The sequence below is a fragment of the Rhea pennata genome, chromosome 2 (assembly GCF_028389875.1).
Source record: "Rhea pennata isolate bPtePen1 chromosome 2, bPtePen1.pri, whole genome shotgun sequence".
Taxonomy (NCBI): domain Eukaryota; kingdom Metazoa; phylum Chordata; class Aves; order Rheiformes; family Rheidae; genus Rhea; species Rhea pennata.
In genome coordinates, this window is record NC_084664.1 from 90775891 (window position 1) to 90800641 (window position 24751).

A 24751-nucleotide genomic window follows, 5' to 3' on the forward strand; every position below is an offset into this window, starting at 1 on the left:
TATACCTGCTAGCAGATAGTCATTAACAAAAGCTGGAAATGGCAATCAATATCTTAGATCACTACTATTGTTGACTAAGGAAGCCCAGATTTGCTTTTCTTCTTTTCTTACTCTCTCTTTTCATTTGATGTTTGTAATGTCACAGCAAGCAGATGCCATTAAGCAAAATCAAAAAGGTTGCTCTTGACGAGAGTTGTCTTGGTGTATTTAATCTATCCAGTGCTTCCTTGTTCTGGTCAGAATCCAAATTTGCAAACTTCCTTAGTAAATTGAAAAAAAATTAGTAGGTCACATGTGGCAGGTTAGCAGGTAACTTAACAGACTTTATGGACCTACAGATGTTTGTTATCTTTACATGCTGGCAGTTACAAGAGTTGGCTCAAGTTTGCTTTTACATGCTGATTTCTTTGAAGGTGTATGCAAAGGTTGGACTTTAATTTTTATTTTAGTGGTAACCAGGCCAGTTTGATGGCACCAGATGAAAGTGAGTCAGGAAGGTGTGAATAAGAAATACACTGAGTCCACTGTACTTCAAAAAACATTTTTGGAACCATTATTTAGCTAGTCAGGTAACCCTATAGTTTTTCTAATAATTTGAGAATCAGTGGCTCATTAAGATGCAATAACTTGTCCTGTTTGACACTATGTCAAAAGGTTATTGTGCACTGGCATAATAAAGTTGTCTTATGTTGCTACTTAAATATCAAAGCGAAAGAAAGGTGTTTCATCAAGATGCTTCATTCAGTTGATGGTATTGTTCAACTGACTTTTACTAATATATTGAAGATGATAAGAGAATTCTTTTGAAATGTTAGTATTACAGAGGAAACAGGATTTTTACAATTTAGATTTTATAGGTCTGCAGCAGATACCTGCCTACCTAAGAACTGCTAATGATAATAAAATTCCAAACATCTTTGACTAAGAGAAAATCTATTTTTTAGCTTGGTTGCTTTAGATTTAGATTCTAATGAGGCTGTGTGGGAGGTAGACATCCTTTCACTCCTGTGGGATATTTACTCTTTATTTTCATTCAAGCTTATGCACAAGTATATGTTATCTTGGCACTGGGAGCATCAGTTCACTGAATAGTCAGCTGAATCTTGAAAGCTGAAACTGGAAGACAAGTGACATGTGCATCAGTCTTTCAGGTTGTCATGAAATGATGCTACTAGTGGCTTTATCTATACTAAGTTTCTACTTACTCTTCTTCACAATATGGGACAAGATACTGTTTTTCCTGTCTACTGGTCTAACTTCACATACATAGGAAAGTTTATTGTTAAATGTAGATAAAGTCATACAGATTGTAACCATGCAATCCTATATAGGGATCTTTGGGAAGAGGAATGATGTTATGGATGTGAGCAGTATGTCTGCCTTATTCCTCCTGTTGCTTTTCTGTGAGTACAAAGAACACAGGCTGCATGACAGGACTGACCAATGTGGCATGGTCTGGTCCATATGTAAAGCACTTTTGGTGAACAGTTTGTGGGCTCATGATGTACAATAGTTTATTGTGACAAAAAAAAGTATTTAGCAGAAGCCAGAATGTTCAAAAACCAGGAACAGCTGGAACAGAAGAGCTGTTGTTGGGTTAAGTAAATCCAGTTGGTTCCGGTTGTTCAAATATGGTCAAATGGATTAACCCAGTGAAATACATTTAAATCTCACTAACACAATTTTTGTGTAGAATAAGAGTGCAATGTGGAGTGTTACTGCAGCAGCAGCATTTTCTGTGCATGTGGATAAATCTCAGATTAGCATACTTGCTCCCCAGTAATGATGTTATACTGATATGTGTCACATTTCAGCACAGCTTGAAGCATTTGGTTTAAAAATGCCTCATATAATGCTGCTTTTCCTTTCATCAGAGACCAGCAGAAACTGTGGATGAAGAAGAAAATGCAGAAGAGGAAAATGACAGAGATGAGGAGGACTATAAAGGAAAGGAAGAATACCCAGAAGTGAGTGGAAAGGAAAGTGGGGAAATTGTTAAAGAAAGAAGAGAAGTGGAAGACAATGAGAAAAAGGTAAATAGGAATTATGAAGACAAACCAGAAGAAAGAGAAGATGTTAACCAAGTAGAGGAAGAGGAGGTCATGCATTTAAATGGCAAGACAAATGAAGAAAATGGTGAGGAAATGGAGGAGTTGAACAATCAAAGTGATCTTCAGCCTGAAGAAGAAATAAAAGAACTAGAGGATTCTGATAGTCAGAACCAGGTAAACGTTTAGGCTTTCAAGTTCTGTTTTTAAGTTATTGTTCCTTATTTGTCTCAGCATTAGACTTCTCAGCCAGTCTCTTAAGTAACTCCCTCCTTATAAGGCCCTCAGATTATCTACTAGAACTTAAGTTTTGGGGAATTGCTTTTTCTCTTCTGTATAAATCTCTTACATCAGTAATTACAATATATGTCCTCTGACTGAGAAAATAAGATTTTGCTCTGATAAATCTTCCTCAGCTGATTATTGAAAAAAATCAAAATTATTGTGATGTCTGGAAGAGCATAATCATTATATATTTCTGAACTATGTTGTCCTCTAGGACAGAGCAGTAGGGTAAGTTCATGAAATGCAGTGCCTGATTATTTTGATGAGTGTACCTTCATAGAAGTTAAGATTAATACAAAATTTTCACTGTTGCTTTGCGGAATTTTAATCTATGTTCCTAAAAAGTTGGAAAGAATATTGGAGATAAACACGGTCTTGAAAACAAGAGGCTTTAGATGAATTAAAAGCAAAAGGCCTGTAATTTTGGAGAGCTAGTAAAATGCTGTTGGCTTACATGGAGGCATGCAGCCCAGAAGAATCAAGTGAACAACCTTGAATGCCAGGTGAACTGGCCAATCAGCAGAATTTGGGAAATGCAGTGTTTAGTTTGGTAAAGGCCATGGTAACTTCCTATACAAATTCTTGAGTATCAGAAGCAGAACAACCTGCTGTAGAACCCTGCCTACAGACTGCTGGATAAAAAAGAATGTCCAACTTCAAAAGGAGAGATTCCAGGGTCTTAGCTGAAAAGGGTCTTAGCTGAAGAGGGTCTGCCTCTTGTGCCATGCAGAATAGTTTCTTGCTTCTTTAAAACAGATTTTTTTTCTGTTTCTGTATGATGCACAAGGACACTTTCCAATTAAGTTAACAGAGAGCTGAGTAACATGACATTTTCTTGGGCCCTGAATTTATTCTATGCTTGATATGTTGATGGAAATTTTTTTTAGAAATGCTGAAGTTAAGGAAGTGGAGAAAGTAAGCAAGCATTCACTTTAAATGGATATGTGGGTAAGCAGGTGCTTGAAGAAAGAGGGGGGAAAAAGCCTTATTTGAGTACTTTCCGCTTTAGAAGATAATATGAATATAAGCTAAACAAGAATGTTAACAAGATCACTTTTGGAGAATGTTTTTTCGCTTCAAAAATTCCTCATAGAAATCTTAGAGTGATGTACAAATACTGTACTGAAATGAAATTAAATGAAATCTTATTGACCTGAAGAAGCTAATATCCTGTGGTTTTGATTTCCTTTTCTCTAGGTTGGTTCCCATCATGAAAGAACATCCACAAATCCAAGGGTGACAGTCACCAGCCCACAGGAAAGTGAAAAAAATGACCAGACCAATGACTATGCTGCAGTTGCGTAGATACAAAAAATGTAATGAGAATAAAATGAAGGATTACAATATTTTAACTTTAGATGTTATTGTTTATGATTGATAATTTATAATGGGCAGATAAGTTGAGTACCACATACTGAGTCTTGCGATGATAATGCCATATGGAATGACATAGATAATGAATATTAATACCCATTAAAAGAGGATTGAATGACTTTTACAAGATGTGACTTTCTAATGGAATTTGAAAAAGAAAATATAAGACTTCCATAAGACTTCTCCATGGTAATACTATAAATAAATGAACTATTCTGTGTTATAAAGTGGTCAACAGTACTAGAGTCATCCATATGTATCACATTGTTCTAGAATGCTTAGAAGAAAAAAAAAGGAAAAAATCCAACCCTGAGTTAGATGTCAGAACTTCTTAATAGATTTGTTTAAAAAGGGGATATAGTTGTGACTTTTAATGAGAACACGTGTAGTTTTCTTTTAGATTCCACACAATATACATGTTCTCCAGGCATAACGTTAGGATATAACGGAATAGGTTTTTCACTCAGTAGACTTAGGCACACTAAGAAATGGTGTACTACAGTGAGGAGTCCTAATATTCCTGAATAGTGGTTTTCCAATATATTCTTTAGAATCATTAGTATTTACATTAGAAATATCCCTCATTTTGTGCTGTGCATATATGTAGACAGCCTACAATACATAGCTTATTCCCACTTGCAGCCAGAAGCTTTGGTGATTGTCCTATTCTGAATCACTAAACAATTTACAGGATTTGGGCTATGGAGTAAGACAGCTTATTAGATCTTGAGACTCATCTTCTCTTTCAGAAGTGGGAATGTATCTAATTGAAGTGCTAACAATTTAACTTGAAAAAAGAATAAAGGAAAACTGTCTAGCAGATTAGTTTCAAAAGTTGAGTTTGGACTGATTTGTAATTCAGTCCATGAGAAATTTAATTTATTAATGAAAAAATAAAGAATACATCCAGATCCAGGCTGAAACTATCATGGAATCATTGCTATCAATGAAGCCATTTTAATGTGAAAAGCATTAGGTTGAGCCTACTGGCTTTGTGTAAAATTCAGCAGCAAGTGCTGTGCTCATGAATCCTATGTATAACCTTAATGCTTGAAAGTGTATCATCATCTTTCTGAGAAAGCTGTTTTCTGACGGGCTGTAGCTTAATTTGCATTAGTAAATAAGTCATTGATCCACAGTATTAGTTCTCCTGATGACACCAGTCCCATTCATTGCTCTTACTGTTTCTCTGTTAGTAATAGCAACAATTTGTAGTTCATAGAAATACAGCCCTGAGCATAAATTCATTAATTATACAAAAGAAATAGTGGGTTTCTTTATTGTTAATGCTGGTAAATGATTGCTGTGAGAATTTAAGTGTCATTTTTGTTGATTTCGTGCCATTAAGGAAAAAAAATTACATTTATGAAGAAACTGAACTTGAAGCACTGAAGAATGTGTAGAACCACTTGTCATGATTGAAACTGATACAAACATCTGCACTTTCTCTAGCAATTATTAAATATATTTTTCCAATGGACTAGAAATATATAGAGATCTTTCAGCATGTTTCTGAGTATTGGCAGCGTAAGTATAAAAAATGTAAACTAAAAACCATAGGAACAGGATTAGAATGGTTTGCTTGTGTAATTAGAACTCTGTGGTAATTCTAAAATATCTGTGATATGTATGCCCTTTGACAAAGATATAAGGAAATACCACATTTGCTGGAGCAATTAAGCTTTTGCTCAAATCTCTTTGATTTCACTGGGATTTAAGCAGACACGTAAAATTAAGCAAAAGACCAGCATGAATAAAATAACTGTAAGTACTAGTGAGGAAAATGACACATAAAAATTCTCTACATACCTTTATAGTTAATCCTGCAGTGGAATAATATATGCAGTAGCATTATAAGAGCTATCAAACAATGCTTAACCAGCCAGAGGAAGCAGCTTTATCTCCTCAGGGAATATACTCTCTGAACCTTCTGTGTAAAGCCTATCAGGAAAATGGCTAATGTTGCATCTTTCCTCACTTAGAACTGAATAGTTCATGTGCTTAATAGTAAGCATGGGCATAAATGCTTTGCTGAATCAAGACAAATCTTCTATTGACATTACTATGAATGAGCTGTTCTCTTGAAGTTAACGTTTTACCAAATATGGGGCTCTACTTACTGTCATTGCAGGTTAAGACTTGAACAGGCTATGCGAAGTTCTTCATCCTCAGAAGCTGAAATTAAGTGAACATCCAAAAATATCCAAGTGAAGATTTTTTGATGACCTATTGAAATTGGAAAACATATTTTCCGCAAAATTTTGTACCTAGAAATAATATTTAGAAGAAACAGAGATTTGTATACTGACACTTTTCTCTTTCTTCTGCTGCTCATATTTTCATATATTCATACTTATCTGCCAGTGGTTCCTATGCCATTTCTTCCTTTTCCCTCAAATGTCAGGGTCTACTGTGTTTTAAAGACTTATAAATATCAGTAAGAGCTATTTAAAGCTTAAACTAAATTCTAATGAACTATAGTGTAATTAGTCTTTCATGGGGACATGAAAGTTCCAATGAGTGTTATTTAGCCTTTTAAATGTTTTCTCCTTTGTTGTTCATATTGCAAAGAAGATAGTATATTTTTCTTCAGAATAGCAAATCAGACTTGTTGGAAGTAGAGATGTAAGCATTTTCATCGTTCACTCTTACAACATAGAAAATAAGAATGTTGTATTAGGTTCCCTCATTTTATATAGAGAGAATTATTTTATTGTATAACCAATAATTCTGATGTTAAGGTAGAAGTTAAACAAGAAGTGTGCAAGTGGTCTTGCTAATAGTTTTGTGTGAATTTGTTGTGTGTGATGGTTTAAAAGTTTTACAGGAGAAATGTTATTAAGCTTATATACCACAGTTCTGAGTTTTTTTTAAATTTATTTTATTGTTTTGGTTTTATTTTTAAAAACAATTTGCTGTTAAACAGAGTTAGTATACAGGCATTCGTGTGTTTTGTTTCAGATCAAGGCCAGTTTGACATGAAGTCTGTCTTTGGATGACTGATTTCAATTATGAGACTGGTGCTTTTGAAACTGTTACAATTCTATAACTATATAAAAGTGAAGTTTGTTAGTTATGGTATTGCAGCTGTGACAGAAAATACGCTGACGATTTAGCCATTATCTGTGAATAACACCACAGTTAAACTGGTCACCTTTTCTCAATGTTATGGTTCATGAAAAATGCTCAAGTTAGGAGTGGATTTGTCTGTATGTATGTACTATTCAGTGGATGTTCAACAAATGATACTGTTCTGTCTGTTCACTGAAGATACCTGAGAAAACTTTCAAGCATCGAGATGTCTCCCTAGTTGGTACACTTTTTACTTAGTTACTATAGGAGGTGACCTCCCAGTTTCAGCGAAACACTAAAGCAGATGCTGAAGTCCTGTAGGTTAGTTCCTGGGGAAAAAAAGAGTGAAGACAAGGAAAATGTGATCCCCTCTCAATTTCATTGAAAGTAAAGGCAAAAGTAGGTATATGGGTAGGTGTGCTGATTGCTTGAGAATACTGAGGAAGGAGTGTTGCATTGGCTGTTTTAAATGATTATCCCAAAGCTATATTAAAATAACCATTAGATAATAAATGTAAGTCCAAAATGAAGTACATAGATAAAGGACAGATTTATTAAATAGTAGCAGTCAGAATGACTTAATGGGGTGAAGTTAAAGGATGTATTGTTTTGGGTGGCTCACAGCCCTCAGTCTAAGTTTTCGCCAAAAGAAGTGCTCTAGACGGGGCAATAGACAGTGAAAGCTATCCAGCATCACTAGATTATTGCTCATAGACATATTTATACGTGAATTAAGTTACAGGCCTGTGTGTGAACACCCTAACAGAAGGCATTTTGTTTGCTCACATATAATGCACATATAAATAATGTGCATATATAATAATCTAGTGTTGTTATATTTTTAATGGTGAGTAAAATATCATTCATTGTAGCTGAAATTCCCTATAATTATACAAGAAAGTATTATTAAATCTAGTAATAACTAATCTTATAAAAGGGTGACATAATTTTAAGTGATATACATACTTCAATGCTTTGCTAAGTTCAGAATGCTTGAAGCCCTGAAGTAAAATGGAAATAGCAGCTGAAAACTGTCTAGGAGTTAAGTGGGTCATAAGGAAATAGAAAGAAGTTGAAAGCTCAAGGAAGAAAGTACAGTTCTGTACTACAACATGTATTATCAAGAACTTCTAAAGGTCTTTACAGCTAACTACAGTTTTGAGAATATCTGATTTAAACAATGGGGTATTTTGAAACAGTAGGCAGGCAGACTTTTAACAACTTAAGCAGTGACTATGCAGGCCTGTAAATGCTCACGTTTTTCTTGCAGTCACCTACAGCTATGAGGATACTTAGTTCTGATATTTACATTTTTTTATAAATGAATCCCTAGCTCAATTAAAACTTCCCCTTACCTGCAGTGGGACCAAAATTTAATTCAAAATACAGGTTTTATTAGTTAAAAGCTTCCACATACTAAGCTTTAGAAGGTTTCAAAATCTCTTGTTTGATGTAGACTAGGAGGAATCTAATTCTCCATAAAATTTTGTTTCTTGAAGAAACATCAAGAACTTGCAGATTCATGATTACAGTTAACAGATTTTTAAAGATACAAGTTTCATGCATACTGCTTATGTTGTGTAATCTCTGATTAGTGTCCACCTATTTTAATATAAAAAGACAAAATCAAGTCTTCCTTCTGTAAGAACTGTCAGTCTGGAAGCTCACTCTTATACTCCGGACCCCCCAATTTGCGCAGTCACAGAAACATGGGTGAAGCAGGTAAGGTCAAACTTCTAATCCATGCTCCCATCATAGAATGGTTTTTGAAGGCATTTACTTTTACCAAGCTCCAAAATAAAATGTGAAAAAATGTTGCCCTAGCCTAATGTCCTCTCCCTAACACCCAAACTACAGTCTCAATGCTGGTGGTTTCCAGGTGAGCAGTCGTACTCTGTTCCATACAAAAAGCACTAACCAGATATTCAAATCATCTAACTTAAGGCATTTAATTTCAGTGGTTATGCTGGCTCAGTTTCTCTATATTCTCTAGTTTGTGAAGAAAGAATAATTGCCCTCCAGAGGGTGATACACAACAGCTGAGATCCTGTTGAGTCCCCCTTAATGGACTATCTGATTGTAGAGCCAGCTGAAGTATTAGCCAGCAAATAGATTGTGTGGAAGGATGATGTTCACTTGAAATCCACTTAAAAATCCTTCCCCTTCTGTCCTAATTTGAAGAAGGTGAATTTAACAGGAAGGAGAAACTTGGCACTTGCAGAAGGTGTTCAAGAATAAATAACACAATACTAAACTACTGCTGATTCCGTAACAACTTACAGAGATGTCAGGCGAATGGTGTGTTGTGTCCAAAGTGTCATTTCCTCCTGGGCATGGTCCAATTTCCTTTTTGTTTAGAGAGAAGGAAAAGGAGCTCGAAGAGTTATTCTGTAGATGTCCATGCCAAAACGTTAGATGGTTATTATTTTCTTAAACAAACATGAAATAAAGATTGTATATAAATCAAAAACAAAATGGCAGAATGCTTTTGCTAACAAAAAACACATTTGTTTATAAGGAGAGTTCTGTGCTTTTCCTCAATGTTGTATTTGTGTTTTTTGGTTTCCACCCTCAGCCTGGTCACAAAGGAACATCTAGTACAGAGGCAGCCAAGAGGTGTGGAAAAAGATAGAGACTGACTGCAAGGGAATTGGATGGTAGCTCAAATGAATGGAAAATTGCCAAAATACAAAGAGGAGAGGCCTAGCACCGTGAAGTCAAACTTTTAAAAGTCAGTGGAATGGCCTTCAGATATCACAGCTGATGAGGCTATACCTGTATGAAGAGTGTCCCCTCAAGGCTGGGGATAGCCTTGCCTGAAGAGAGGCAAAATTAACGTGGATGTTACAGGTCAAACCAGTGCTCTCATTGTAAACTGACAAATGAGTTTTATCCCCGATGACTTCTTGGCACTGAGTCTAAAACTCTTCAAGCCTGACTAAGCAGAGCGCAATTGTATTTTCCCAATATTGGGACACTGTGGTGAAAGTTTGAACAAAAGGCTTTCTAAGACAGTTCTAAGGGAGACAATTCTAAGAGAAACAACATTTCTTAAGACTGACTGTACTGCTTTCAAATTTTTCAAGTTTAGGGTCATTTCCTATCTTTTTTCATTCAACCTATATTATAAAAACTGGAAAAGCAGTTTAACTTTTGAATATGAAAATACCTGAATTTCTTCCTCTTTCAAAAACTTTTTGTCTGCAGAATTAAAAAGCATTACTAGAAGATCATACTCCAAATTTGATGCAATAACTAGTAGGATAAATCATGCAAAGATGCTGAAAAAAGTCAGATCATATGATTTATTTCTAAGCAAGATAAAAAAAAAGTTTATAGAAATTAGCCATTATGAAAAGCACTTCTCACCCCCTTTTTCCCTGTTGCTGAGCAAGATATGCCCATGCTGTGGCCACACCTGAGTCAGAGAACTTGCTGCAGCTGTTGGCTGCTCCAGCTGCTTCCTAGGTAAAACTTAGGAGATGACGAATCTGGCTGTGAGCATCTTGGTGTCAGATTTTGCTCTGGGGGTTTAGCCACTACCACTGTAGCCTGCCCAGCTTCTCTCCCTTCAGGAAAGCAACAGTGCCTCATTCACCCTGCGGACTTTAACCCTGCTGCAGCCCTAGGTCTTGCTGAGTGGTACCGGCTGTTTGTGCCCCTTAGCGCCTGGAACCTCCCTTGATTCACTGTCCTGGTGAAGGTGAATTTTGTGAGAGAGATGTGTGTGGCCTCCCAGAGGAGTGCTGGAGGCTGCTGCACGGCTACACGGGAGCTGCTCCTGCTCAGCAGGAGACAACCTGGCAGGACTCTCTGGGACAGCTGCTCCTGCTCGAAGGAGCTGGGAGCAGCCAGCCTCAGGGCAGAAGTACTGAGGACAACCACTAAGCTTAAGCCGAAGTAGTTTTGCAGAAGAAACAAGTGAATATTGCAGAAGCAAGACTTGGGAATTAGGCCTAAGGACACAGTGAAGTGGATGCTTGAGGTGGGAGGGAATGGCTATTTAATTAGGGAGATGGGTACTACCTGTCACCAGTGCTTTCACATGGGTAAGTTGATCCTGCTCCTGGGGGGGGGGGGGTAAACTATCTTCAGGCCTCAGCACTCACAGATGTAGATGTTTCTGCTTTTCTTAGGTGGGCAGGACTGATTTGATTGCGGAGTTGATTTAAACCTCTGTGACAAAATGTCAATGTCAGAGATGAGCAGTCATATTGCGCTCCAGATACCCTGACTGGTATCAAGTTATGCAGAAGTTACCCTTGTTGCCTCTACCCAGCGTCACAGTTTCACTCCTATATACCATCTTTGCATCCTTCTCTATTACTCTGCTGCATCTATTCTTCCAGTTTGTGAGAAACGATATTCCTAAAAGTAGTGTCTGAGCTCTGCATCATTTCTAGGTTACAGATTGTTGGAAAAGCAGACATGCTACGAAAAACCTGAGCTTTACACCTTCCCCTGCTTTATGAAGTAGCTATCCTGTTGTTGCTCCCACTGCGCTGCTCAGCACCCACCAAGAGATAACTCAGTAAACCAAGGTGTGAGACTCATGTCCACTGTTTAAAAGCAGTCTCTCTCCACAGAGAAAGAGAAGTGGATGAAGACCGTTTCTCCTTTTAACGCAACGAAAGGCCTAGTACAAGATGCCCGAAGAGTTTGTCACTCAAGGCTTCTTGACCACACTATTATGTAGCTTATCCTAAGCAGGGAAGGTAGGAGAGTTACACCTCTTGGGTGCTTTTGGCTGGGGATCTCCCCTTCAAGCCCATCTGATGCTTGCAGATGGGCCCGTGTGTGTGAGTGACGGCAGCTGTCACCTGGAAAAGTATCCCATCTGGCCGCCCGCTTGTGTGGATCAAGCCTTTCTGCTCCCTCTGCAGTGTTCTCAGGTGTGAATCTCAGTGGGCAAACGGAATCAGAGTAGGAGATCTGGGCTTACTTGATATGGCCCAAAGGATTTTTGATGCTTCTATCAGACAAATGCCTGCTTTTCTGAAAGCCTCTTGCTTCCATCAGCAAATGGAAAGGACTGAGCATATCACTTGCGTTGCAAGGTGAGATGCAGATGTACCCACTTGGTTATGGGTTGGCCTTACGAAGCAGGGGCCAGAGAGGCACCAAGCCTGTACATGATGAATACTGGAGGATTCTCTGGTAAGCTGCGCTTCCTGGAGATGGTGGAAAGTGCTCAGCAGTCTTTAGCATGGGAGGTTTTGTCTTGGCACATATTTGCTCCAGGTTCAGATGAAATCTCCTTGCAAGGGGACAGCCTGAGTGTGGCAGTTGGCCTTAGAAAGAGCAAGGAGAAGAGATTTCTTTTTCATTGTAGCTTAAAGGGAAAATGTATCCTTGTGCAAAGGGTAATGCAGCTGTCCAAGAATAAGGTACTCATGCATGCCTGGTCATCTGGGGTGGACAGGAATACTGGCATTAAAAATGTTTTAAAATGTCTGCTTCCATCAAAATTTCAGCTCTGTATTTATATTGTTTCAGTCATAGGTTTTAGAGCTTTTCTGTGTTTTTGATATTCATTGACAGATGATCAACATTGACGCCTGAAGCGCTACGTTTTGGCAGCTTGTCCCCCTCTGGCTCTCCGCTGGGGTTCCTTCCAGTTCACCTCTCTATCCCCCCCTCTCCTGCCTGCTCATGCTACAGATCTGCATGTGATTTCGGGCAGGCATGAGCCCCCTCAGAGACGGGCCTGGGGCAGGGGTCCCTGTTGCCTCACCCTTACTGCTGCTCTGAAAATAGACACAGAGACTCCAGAAGGAAATGTCAGGGCATGAGGCTCCTGGAGGAGACAGAGAGAAAGGGCAGCAGATGCTGAAGTCATTATGAGAGCAGACACAGGGAAATAATGACATTCCAGAAAGGCCTCTTTTTAGCCGAATAGACACGTTATTTGTTGTCTCAGACTGGAGGGTGCCTTTAGCTAGGCAACACACTGAAGCAGAGAGTCTTGAAGCTGTAATTGCTGGAGCAGCATTTTCTAGCAGATCATTAAGTTGACTAGCTTATTAGCAGTGCTTAAAAATGATCTTCCATCTTTCTTTGCAAAAACCCATAAACGGTAAATTATGGAAAAAGTCGGCCTTCAAAAAACAGCTGCAAATGATTAGACAAAACAATAAAAGCAGCTCCTTGCCTTCTCTCTCTTCTGTTTTGCATGTCCATTAGAAATATTTGCCTAACTTACTGTTAATATGGCAGAGATTATTTTCAGAACAGTCCCTCTGTAAATTATTTGACAGGAAAACTGAGCTTTGTCCTGCTTGATGTATATCAAGTGTATTAATGCAGGAAACAGCAGAGTGGTCTGCGCTGTGTCCAGATAAGAGCTGAAGAAAACAAGGGTGTGGGAGGATTGTTTGCCCGGACATCAGAAGGCCCCTGAAGGAGCGTACCGTGTCCCTAAATGTCTGAAATAGGAGAAAATTATGTGCAGTCTCCCCGTTTGTGATCGTGTCACGCAGGGGCAAGCTGCGTGCTAGAAATGACCTGGCAGAGCCTGAACATGGTTACTGCGAGCGATGCGTGGGCAGTCACCCGAGCCTTCTGGAGGGGGGGTGATGTGCTGTAAAGACACTGCTTCTCCTAGCAGGGGGAGCGGTGGGATGGGGACGGGACGGAGGATGCACCTCCAAGGGCTGCCCAAGGACGTTGTAGCCCGCTGTGGGTCTCGCTGGCCCTGCTGCGCAATGCGTGAGCTTAGCAGGCAGCCTGCTGCGTAATGGCAAGATGACCAGTCGCTGCATAGTGAGCTGAAGTGCTAATTCTTTTATTTTTACCAAAATTGTTGCTCTGCTCTTAGTCCTTCCCCAGAGAGCCGCTCTCAAAGCGCATCCAACTTTGGTTCTTGCAATCTTGCGCGGCTGCCTTTGGCTTTAGCTTCCCTGGGGGCTGGGCTGCCTCCCCTGTGCTCAGGCTCTGCTGCTCTTGCCCCCTCCCACCCTGGCCAAACTTCTCGGTCCTGAGGCTGCTGATCAGGAAGTCGCAGCCTCCCCACACTGCTGTTTCCACGCAGAGCTGCTTGCTTGCACTTGCGTATGATTAGAAATCTTGCACTTGGAAACGGCAAGCTGAGGCTGTAGCAGAACCTGGGAATTAAATCTGCTGACAGGCAGCTTGGGAGGAGGGGATGTTTCTGCTTCTCTGCCTTAGCCTGTGATTCACTGTGCACTGAGACTGAAAAGAAAATAAAGGGGTCAAGACAGCTAAGGGAGAAGAGAGGAACAGATGCTAATGAAAAGCTATTGCTGTGCAGTGTGGTAGGGGAAGCAGACCTAACCATCAGGAGAGCATGCATTAATCAAAATTAAGCCTGTGATTACTAGCCAGACTGAAAAATGTGATTTCTTTCATCACAATTGCAGGGAAAATGATGTTGGGCTAGAAGGAATTTCATTGCGATTTTAAGCCAACTAAGACCAGAAGGTGGAAAAATAGGGTGGACATGAGCAATCTGAAAGAAGTCCGTCAAGTGGGAAGGTCTGACTGTGGCAGTAAGGTCTCTGCTGTTCAGCCTGGACTTTAATTGCATTAGGGAGGCCTTAAATGCCCTTTGGAAACATGCTGGCAGCCAGTGCTGGAAGGGGAGGTCCTGGCCTGTCCCTGTGGGCCTGGTATGGTGTGAGTGCCATCACCATGTGGGGATGCGCTCTAGGGACAAGCTTCTTGCAGGGACAGGCTGTGTGCAGTGTGCTGCAAGTCCACAGTGGGCTCGGCTGCCTCTCGCTGCTCCCCAGCCGGCAGCCACAGCGCACAAGTTTTCCTTGCGAATGACAAAATAAATAAATAAAAGCACAGCGGCGCTGCGCTTTTGCTGATGTTTGAGTTCCTGCTCCAAAGGATGAAGGTGTTAAAACTTCACAAGAAAATGTTCTAACATGACTTAAACTTTCCAGTATGTGGCTTCTTGAAAGTAACAGCATTTTTTTTTTTTTTTGAATATTTCTACTATTTCTAAAAGCTTTGTCTGGCACAGATTGTCTGTTGTGAAAGATTTCAGCCTCGAGAGTTCTCAGTTTTGGAAAAGCTCTAAGCAACTGAAACAAGGGTTTAATGTGATGAAATGTGTGCAGTAACTTTAGCCATGACAGTGTCACCAGCTTTTCTTCTGCTGCTAAATCCCAAACACACTTCCTATCCCAGGAGGCTTCAGTAATATCCTGGAGGGTTTTTCTTCCCTCAGCACCCGAGTAATGCCGTGATTCACCCTCTCTCACAATGTCAAAGCACGTTCAGCTTAGCAGGACGGATGCGCAATGTGACCAAATGCTTGCTGCTTTTATCAACTCCATTACTTGTTATGTCAGCTGTCCTCTGGACAAAGATTTAGCAGAAGAACATGCAAGTCCATGTGGTACATTTTTTTTGTTTGTTTTTTAAGGCAAGCTGTAGATCTCTATAGTTACTTTGGATGCTTTATTTTATAGCTGTTTTTTTTTGATCAAACTTTCAATAAAGCAATGACAAAGCATAAGTGGAGAGATGGGACTCAGTAATAGCTGCAGAACCCATCATCCTCATCTTCAGTGAACTTCATTGTGAAACCTAAAATGTCACTCTTTCTCCCCATGTGCAATTTTTAATTAAAAATGCTGCATTGAAAAGGTCAGGATGGCCTGACTCTGCTGCCTACACAGATAGCCCGACAGCAGTGAAAGGAAGATGTAGTAAACAAAATTCATCCCCAATTGAAAAGAAAATGATAAGGACCTGAAGTAACTAAGCACCAGTGAGCAACAGCCCTTCCCTGAGTTGTAGCACAGGCATATAGTTACCTCTGTAAGAAAATTCTTTATGGCTTTTTTATAACCATACATAGATGCTTATCTTACCAGTCTCCTCATTTTACCCTCTTCAATACTGTTTCATCTGCGTTTCCCCAAAGGCTTCAATCTTATTTTTAAGTTTTGTGTGCAATGTGTTTTTGCACCTCTAATTTATGGTTGCCAAAAAATTCTCAGCTGCAACAAAACCTACTTCATTTTACTCTATGCAATCATATACTTGTGACAAACTGTTCACTGTCCATCTTTTCTAGTGCTAAAATTTGGATATTGCAATTGTATTTGTAAGGTAGGCAGTCTTGCTTCTTTTCAGAAATAAGAAAATTTTACTTGTGATGCTGCTGTAATCCACAATAATTCTTACAGATTCAGTGGAAACTTCCGAACACAAAAATTCTGGTTTATTTATTCTGGTCTGAAGTGAGTCATGGACCAAGAAATGTTGTATCAGTAAGGAAAGGAGTATAGCTGTTACCACACACCTGTCATTTTTGTATTAAATTTTTTTGATTCAACACTAAGGTGACTTCCTCACCTATGAAATCTGAAAACACAAACTGCATTAAGAAACCGATGAGTTTTGACTGCTGATTTCTACTTTCAAACAGAAATATTAGATTTATAGAGAAGCCTGTTTGACAAGAAAGAGACATTTGACAAAATCTATGATTGGCTCAGGCCTAGAATTTTATTCAATCCATTCAAAAAATAGACAGAACTATAAGGTGGCACATATTGTTGGAGAATACAAATGTCACATCTTTTTTTTTCCATACGGTTTCATTTAAATCCATAGATTAAGACAGTGAAGTAATTGCCCTAGGTGACAAAAGAATTAAGGTTCTTCAGTGAAAGGACAAGTCTTCAGGTAAGCTTTTACACAAATGTTATCTGATTAAGCATAACTTTTTCTATTATTACCTATAAAAATATAAACAGCATTTCAAAACATCTTTAGATAAGTATGTTAAGGTCATCTAACATAGGATTAATATACTGACAGAATATGGGGCCTGGGCATGTCGAATGACACTTATTAATCCACATCCTGTCAAAACCAGAATATTTTTTATGAGCATCAAACATAATATAATATAATGAAGGAACCAGTATAAAACCAAAGACATAGAAGTATGATGTTCCTTTCCTCCTCCCATATGAATTCCTTATCTTTATTTTGTATTTTTTGCTAATGTGGCAATGATTAAAAGCAAGGTGGCAGTTTTGCACAGGTGAATTTTAACTCAGGATCAAATATCATTTGCCTTTCCCAGGAAGTAGCATTACTGGGAAGTGTGCTGGGCTCAAACTAATGTCATATCTGTCATGTGTGTTATTACTTTGCTATGGATTACAGAATGAGATGGGAGGCCAAATGCAAGCTACAAGGGCAGAATCTGGGCTTCCTGGACAGCAGAGCCAGGGAGTAGAAGTAAGTATTTTAAAAGCTAGAAAAAGAAAAAGCCAACTCTCAAACTCATATAAACAGTGGGATGTAGGCTGTTCCTAGTACAGCTGTTGTAACCACACTCAATAATTTCTAGGGTTACAGTGTGATAAGCTAAAGAGCTAATCATTGTTGCAAGGATTTCTTGGTTCAACACAGATTAAAATGCTTGAATGCACTGAACATATTGGTCACACCTCTAATCATATAGTTTCACTTTTTCCAATCCTAAATTTGTATTGGAGCAGGTTCTCAATCAGCTGCATGTTTGTATAGCAGAGCACTTGATGTAATTACTAGCATGTATGCCAACAACAGCTGATATTTTCCAGTAAAGTGATGTACCAGTGAGACACAAAACCAAAGGAGAGGGTCAGGTTTCAGATAAAGGTTGGACATTTTGGACTTTGGATAAAGTGACGGGTATCTTTGATTCTCCTGGTGCTGGTGCTTTTGTGACTGGGTTGGCATGGGCTTTTATATCAGCTATTCTCTCTTTAAATCTTTGCTGGAGGTACTTTTCTTCTTTGGAGTAACTTTTAGCAAAAGCAGACATCAGCAGACACGCTGCCATGGTGGTCCCTCCAATACAAAACAAGATCGCTCCTGCCAACTTGCATATATCAAGGGACCCATTAAACTGAATGGCACGGTTATCAACGACAACAAAATCATCTTCCCCAAGGGCTTCAATTTTCGGTGGCACAAGAAAACCAACTATAAGAACTGTCAAGCCTATCAGCATAAAAACAGTTCCAGAGATGAGTCCCACCTGTAAAACAGAAAAAAAAATAATGAACATGGCCTTCCAGTTTTCAGTTAGCACGTGGTACTGGAAAGCAATTAGGGTTTACAGTGTCTTTAGGAATAGCTCTCAGTTCTAACAGAAATTTGTTATTTTTCTTTCGGTCATATATGGCCTTACTAGAACATACGGAAAAAAACTATGTTTTTACAACCAATCTTTATACAAAACAGTATCTATATTGGTGTCTCTGGAAACATACACACAACAGTGGCATACACATCTATGCAAGCTTCTACACAGAATCTCATGTCCACAAGACCAGTCATAGAGAGGACCACAGTTTGACTGCAGTACTGTGTGGTTTCTTTAGCTCACAGGGTGGTGATTAGCACCAACAGTTCAGTTCTTGCTCATGGTCTATGTCAAACACATCACTTGCTTTTTTTCCTCCATGAAACGTCATTCCCTTACCAGGATGGAGGAGGTTGCCAGGAGGAGGTTGCTATGGCATGAACCTATCACAAAATATTTCTAGCATATTTCAGCTGTAAGTGCAAAGTTTGATTTACACAGGATGGCCCTACTTTGAGTGGAGGGGTTGGATCAGATGACCTCCACAGGCCCCCCTCCAACCTCAGTTATTCTCAGATTCTGTTAAGTTTCCTAACCTTAAGGAGAGATCTTGCTGTTTTCTTGATGTCTGTCATATGCTCCCAGCATTACTGCTCTTAATCTACTACTGATCTACTGTTATTCCTAATAATCTGAAGAGACTATTGCAGGTGGGAAGCAAAGCTAAATTACCCTTTTGTGTTATAGGCAGGGTTTCCCAGACAAGACTCTGGATGTTTGAGTGACATGGCTCCTTATGACAGAGAAACTAAAGGATCCAAAGACCCCAGAACTCCCTTGGAATCTGACATGCCTTGGTAAAGGAACCCTGTTTTCAGGGGGGTAGTTCTTCACTAATCTCACTGAAAACTGAGCAACAGACGGCCTTTCTGGATGAATGCCTAAAAATCATTAGTTACACATAAAAATCTTGACATGGAGGAGTTTCCCCCCTGCCATAATCAGCAATGGGCAGTACCTTCCAGAACGTAGAGCTCCATCTGCCAGGTGATCTCTGGATCTGAAAATCATCCTCATACTCCCAAATTGAAGATGTGCAGTCCTCATAGAACTGGTGTAGGTAGGACCGAACTCCATACCGCTGGTAACCTCCCTCAGTGCTGCCCTGAGCTTGCCTGGACCCGCAGATGTCAGCATAAGAGCTCATCCTTCCTACCTGCAACCAGAGGTTTCATTAAAAAAAAAAAAAAACAGACCTTGTTAGTGATGCTGCAGGAGAGCAAAGCTGGACACAAATGCTCTAGGCAACACAAAGAACCATGTAAAAATTAGCCTGGTAAAGTTGTGCGCTGTGACTCAGCTCCCACAAACCCAGTGCAGTCAGTATCTCAGCACAGCAGAGCCTAAAGGTGCTGCTGGTACCATTCCCTGCTGTACATGGAGTTCCCAGTCCCCATCATTCACACTAACATGCTACTGGATTTCCATGGAGATGGAAAAAAGCAGACCGTATCAGGTAACAGAAGCCAGCATCCCTCAAAGGCTGCTATTATCTCTTGAGTTTGTAACCTACACAAGTTTTCCAAACTGCTGGGTAAGTTTTTCTAATCTCTGTTTTTGCCTGAGTCTTTGAACTGTGGGACTAGGTACATGATAGAACATACACAGCCATGGGAAACAGACAATATAAATCTAGCCAGACTGGAGCTGTACTCTGTGCTTAAACATGGTTAAGTAAATATGAAAAAGATGGAATGCTTTACCAGCATGGTGAGCTGCTCACCAGAAAAAATGAAATACAAACACTAAGCTTCTGGCAAATTGTGGCCCCACAGAAGAAGTCAATGCCCAAGCTCACACTGACATTATTAAAATTTCACCTACTAGTAAGAGTGCTGACAATGTTCCCCATTCTTTCCACTTCATCAAAGTTCTCCTAATACACAAAATTTGTATTTAACTATGCAGGTCCCAGGCCTGAACATGCTTGCGTAAGTTTGATTCTACTGAATTCATTAAAGTAATACTAGCCCCTAAAAAAACTTGAACAGGTCAATATTATTTAAGCTGACTGACTACTTCTTAAAGAGTTCAAAAAGTCTTTGTCCAGTGGGGACTTAGTAAGTACTTGCATCAGAATGCAACAACTAAATTTATATCAGCTTCAAATAGTTCACTGGATTACCAAACCAATGCAATTTTAGTTAGGGGGAAGAAATTTAGTTTTGATATGTTCATTGCAACTATGACCTCCCAATGCATCCCTTTTTCTTGCAGCCATACAGCCCCTTTGCCCTTCAGGAACGGGTGACCTTGCTGGCCATGAAACACCAGAGTATGCAAGCAGTACAAACACTGCTACATTTAAATCAAGCAGAAGGCAGAACACGCTGATGAGGAACGGCAGCAGGCAGAAACTCTTGGCTGGTACACCACTGGTACGACAATAATCTTTTAATCTCTTGGAATCTGGCTGCTTTGATGGCTCAGTGATAAAGCAAGTTTGCTGTTTCCTATTTATTTCCTATTTATTGTTAATAATGTTGTTGGCTTTTATTCCTCTGGCATTTTTAATGTGTACTTAGTTTGAGATTACACAATCTTGCTGGTTCATAATTGCAGACTCCCTACCATGGTTTGTGGTGAGGTGTCAAAGCTTTCATTAAAGTTAGGACAGAGAGGAATAGGAGGCCTGTAGGGATGCAGAAGTTCCATGTCTAAGGGGAGCCCGAGCTCCCTCCAGAAGAAGGGAGTGCTGGCAGCTGAGCTTTGCAAAGCAGTAGCTGTAGCACTGGGCACAGCTGCTGGGCGGAGCTCCTTCTCTGGAGCCAGAACTGCCTTTTAATCCCTTTCAGGTTTCCCAGACCAATTCTTCCTCCATAAGGGGTTAGCACATCAAAGGAATGCTCTTCTGCTCTGTGGACTGACTTGCTCTCTGTTGATAGTTAGTGCCCAGGCAGGTCTGCACAAGGTGCTGTCCTTCCCAGGCTGGTGATGAAGCAGCAAGGTGGACAGAGACCTTGAGAGAGCAGGAAAATCCTGGAGGGTGCCCACCTTGCCCCAAGAAGCAAAGGAGAGCCTGGCAGCTGGGCTGCCCCAAGCCATAGTGGTGCACGAAGCTGATGAGACAGCTCCTGAACTGGCTCACTCAATGCTTGCTAAGCACAGAGCGGCACCAGAGAGTTCATGACAACTCAACACCATCTGACAAAACTAAGTAACTACTCAGCGGTCATTACACATAGGCAAATGCATATATCAGTAATTCTGATGCTTCCCACTACAGCTAACAGACTGAAAACACTACTACCACCTGTTATAATCTTTTACTGTGCTATAAACTTTTGATCTTTATTCCTTTTTGGGGCAAAAAAAATAATATGGATATAAGTATATAAACTAAATCCTTGAGGGGAAAAGCTCAAAGTTATTCTGTTTTCAGAGCATGCTTGCTCTTGTTCTTATCCAGCATGAAAAAAGAGTTCTTTTTGGTTTTCTTTTTTTTTCCTGTTTTTTTCCTGTTTATTTTCTACCTGAAAAGAGAGAAATAGAAGTCCTGTTTTTTCACTACACCCATATCTTCAATAGCTTCCTGCTATCTTCCACAGAATAAGCATTGAAAAATCTTTCATAAAGTTCTAATATTTTTCCTCATATAAATACCTTCAAATAAAAGGAGAATATGGCAAGATCATTCATAGACTTGACTAACAGCAGTCAGCAAAGTATGTTTCAAAGAGAAATCATGGAAAACTTCACAATTCCAAGAAAGAGTAACAAAATGATATTCAGTAAAAATGAGAAGTGGCTTAACTTAGAAAAATAGTATTCTGAACTCTATTCAATAGCTCCTTAATCATCACGCTTGTGGTGGAAACAAGTAACTGCTATCTGCACCCATTCTACAGCTAGGCAAGGGAAAGAGAGAGGAATTCTGTGTGGAATTTGGCAAAATCATCTTAAATTAGCACAGAGTCTGGAATGGAACTCAGGAATCACCGTACCTAATCTCAGCATAAGACCACTCAACACAAACGAAGCAAAATGTAATTTACCATAACTGCCTCAGCTCTCACAAACAGGCTTACTCAGCCAAGATTTACCTCAAGGATATCACATAATAATAGTTTATGTCCATATACTTGAAAGTGCTTTCACTTATTTTTAAGCAAGCACTACGCTTCCGACATCACAGAAATAAGGAAATAAGAAACCAATCAAAGCTCCACAGATGATCATTCTCTCTCGATTCTCACACCAACCCCCAGCTCCTTTAATAAATTATGTTTAATTCACTGGCAACTTAGGTTACCCAGGTAGCATATTTAGCACTAGACAAGGAGCAGAAGGGGAGGTATTTTCCCCAGGTGTAAGTGACTTCATAACGCCAAGGCAGAGAAGGACCTGACCTAGTATGACAAGATCTACTGCGACCAGAAAACCTAGCCTGCTGAAGCTCATTTGCATTGCTCCAGCTGCCACCCAAGGTACTGAAGACTGTTTTAAGGCTATGTTTCTTCAGAATTCTGGAAAGCAAGTGAAGCACACTGCCGAATGTATACTGAAATTAATTCATGGAAGCTCAATGGAATGTAACAAAAATCAAATGACTTCCAGAAATTGGTATAAATAAATATTTATGTTTATCTTGCATTAACTGCATTGTCTATACATTCATTTGTGAAGAGAGATACAGCATGGTTTGGTGTTTCTAATGCCTTGGTGAGGACTTCACTTATAAGAATGACACAGCCTGCAATCACTTACATTACACACAAATTCTTTACCAATTTAAAACAGGAATAGATGCTTGAGGTCAGGAATTTGAGTCAAATAATAAGATCTTGTGAGGCTGAACATGAAGCAAAACAAAAGAATGATCTTTTGGTCAAGAGCTGTGAGAGCATCAAGTAGTTTCACCTTTTAAAAATAATTAAAAAAATGATTAGATGCAGCCAGCATCATTAACTCTTTCCAAGGACTCCATTATATTACTCCTACTGCACATACTCTTTTTTTTGTGTGTGTGAACTCCTGCACTTACGATGATGAATAATTTCCTACTTTGTGTCCCTTAGAGACAAGGGAAGAAGGCTTCCCAACCTCTATGGCTCATTGAAGCAGCCTGGTAATTTAGCTTAAGATGGTCTCTTTTCGCAGCTGCAGTGGAAACACAGTGCTGTGGTTCTGGCTCTGTAGGAATGAGGCAGAGGAAATGAAACAGTCAGGAGAAAACAGTTCTCCATAAACATGAGGGAAACGTGTGTCATAGCATCAGTTTACACAGGATGAATAAATATTGCAGCAGCTATGTCCTTTGAGTGTTGATGCGTATTTGTTTCACCTTTACAGCTGAGAAACTGATAGCTCAAATGTTGGGAAACTTTCACTGAAAAGAGAGAATCACTGTTACTCAGATCTGCATTATGTATGAGCTCGGAAGATGCACATTTGCCGCAGAAAGCGGTGCATCTTTGAAAGTTTTTCACTGTCAAAACCGGAGATGCCTGGGAACATGTGGGATGCAGGACCACAGCTTCTGCACACACCGCTGCAGAGCGGCGCTCCCCTAGCAACTTTAGTTTCCATGGCAAAAGCTGTCCTCTGTTTACTTTGAGCTTTACTATCCTCCACTGATCCAGCGATGTGACTGGACTGGCGAACAGGCAGAGAAAAAGACGAGCATGCTCCAAATCACCCAATAAACTGCCAAACTACTTTGCCTTTTTAAAGCACTGATGAGTTTGGGAGACGCACAGAACATAACACAATTGGCAGGGGCAAGGCAGGGGGAAGCATGCGAGGCCGCGCTTCTCGGCACCCTGCGCCGGCCGCTGCGGACCCCCAATGCGAACCGCCCGGGCCCGCGGCTCGGCGGGGGCGACCTCCCGCTGCCCCTTCTCCCGCTCCGCGGGCGCCCGCAGGCTTCACCCGCAGCACGGCGCGCGCCCCGTCAAGGGCGCGCACTCCCCTAACGGACGCATCCTCGCTAACGGTCCCACCCGCCTGGCCAGCGCCCCGCGCTCCTCAGGCCGCGCGCGGCCGCGCTCAGCGCGACCTGGCCCGACAGGAGGCGGCTGCCGGCGCCCCCCGCCCCCACCCGCGGCGGGGGTTCGGGCGCCCCTCACCCGTCCTCCATTTTGTGCGGGCCGCCGGCCGCCGCCGCCTACTCCCGCCCGGCGCCCCCTCACCCCACCCCCGAGCGCTGCCTGCGACGCGGGGCGGCTCGCGCCGGACCGGACCCCGCCGCCCCCTTCTCCCCCTCCCGGCCCCGCAGCACGGAGGGCGGCCGAGGGCGCGGCCGCCCTGCCCCGCGGCGCCCCCTGCCGCGGCCTCGCCCCGCCCGGCAATGCCGCCCCCCGGCCCCCTCGCCCGGCCGAGCCGGACCCCGCCGCCGCCCCCCGCGGGAGCGCGGCACCGCACGTCGGGGGCAGCGCTGCGGCCCCCGGGCGAACCGCCGAGGCCAGGCTCGCCGGGAGGCCCGGCCGGCGGCGGTTACCTGAGCCTGCTGCCGCGGCCGGCTGAGCAAACGCAGCGGCGCTAGCTGCAGCGCCCTCGGCCCGGCCCCATCTCCGCTCTGCGCCGCGCCGGCCCCAGACACCACGTCTTATTTACAGCCCCGAGCGCCGCTCGCTCCGTGCCTGCGCACTGAGCCCCGCCGGGCGCGGCGGCGGCGGCGGCGGCGGCGGCGGCGGCGCCCAGGGCGCCGAGCCCCGCCGACGGGACGCCCCGCCGGGGGCTCCCGCGCCGCCGCGGGTGGGCACATCACGGCCACATCGGCGACCCCCATCGGCGCCCCCCCATGGGCAGGCCCTCCTCCCATTGGCAGCCCCCCCCCCCAAGGAGCGGCCCCCCCATATCGGTGGGTCACTGTCACATCGGTGCCCCTACACATCAGTGGGTCCCC

General features: G+C 41.6%; 2 protein-coding genes across 2 annotated transcripts in view; one reads left to right on the forward strand and one right to left on the reverse strand.

The window, feature by feature from the left end:
- DCDC2 (doublecortin domain containing 2) overlaps positions 1-3638 on the forward strand; it is a 70936-nt gene extending 67298 nt beyond the window's left edge. The window contains exons 11-12 of the mRNA XM_062568029.1: positions 1875-2225; positions 3531-3638. Coding sequence (XP_062424013.1) covers positions 1875-2225; positions 3531-3638 — 459 coding nt within the window. The remainder of the gene's footprint in view (positions 1-1874; positions 2226-3530) is intronic.
- Positions 3639-16257: 12619 nt separating this feature from the next.
- NRSN1 (neurensin 1) lies at positions 16258-24445 on the reverse strand. Its single transcript, XM_062568030.1, has 3 exons — positions 24344-24445; positions 18863-19060; positions 16258-17796 (listed from the first exon to the last, which is right to left on the reverse strand). Exons 2-3 carry the CDS (start codon positions 19049-19051, stop codon positions 17398-17400), a joined length of 588 nt encoding a protein of 195 aa, XP_062424014.1. The 5' UTR covers positions 19052-19060; positions 24344-24445; the 3' UTR covers positions 16258-17397.
- Positions 24446-24751: the final 306 nt, after the last annotated feature.

Bases quoted from the DNA above. Each gene is read 5' to 3' on its own strand.
- NRSN1 (XM_062568030.1), bottom strand. From the start codon at position 19,051: ATGAGCTCTTATGCTGACATCTGCGGGTCCAGGCAAGCTCAGGGCAGC. The intron at 17,797-18,862 runs GTACTGCCCATT...TCTGTTTTACAG, and splicing joins GGAGCTCTACGTTCTGGAAG to GTGGGACTCATCTCTGGAAC.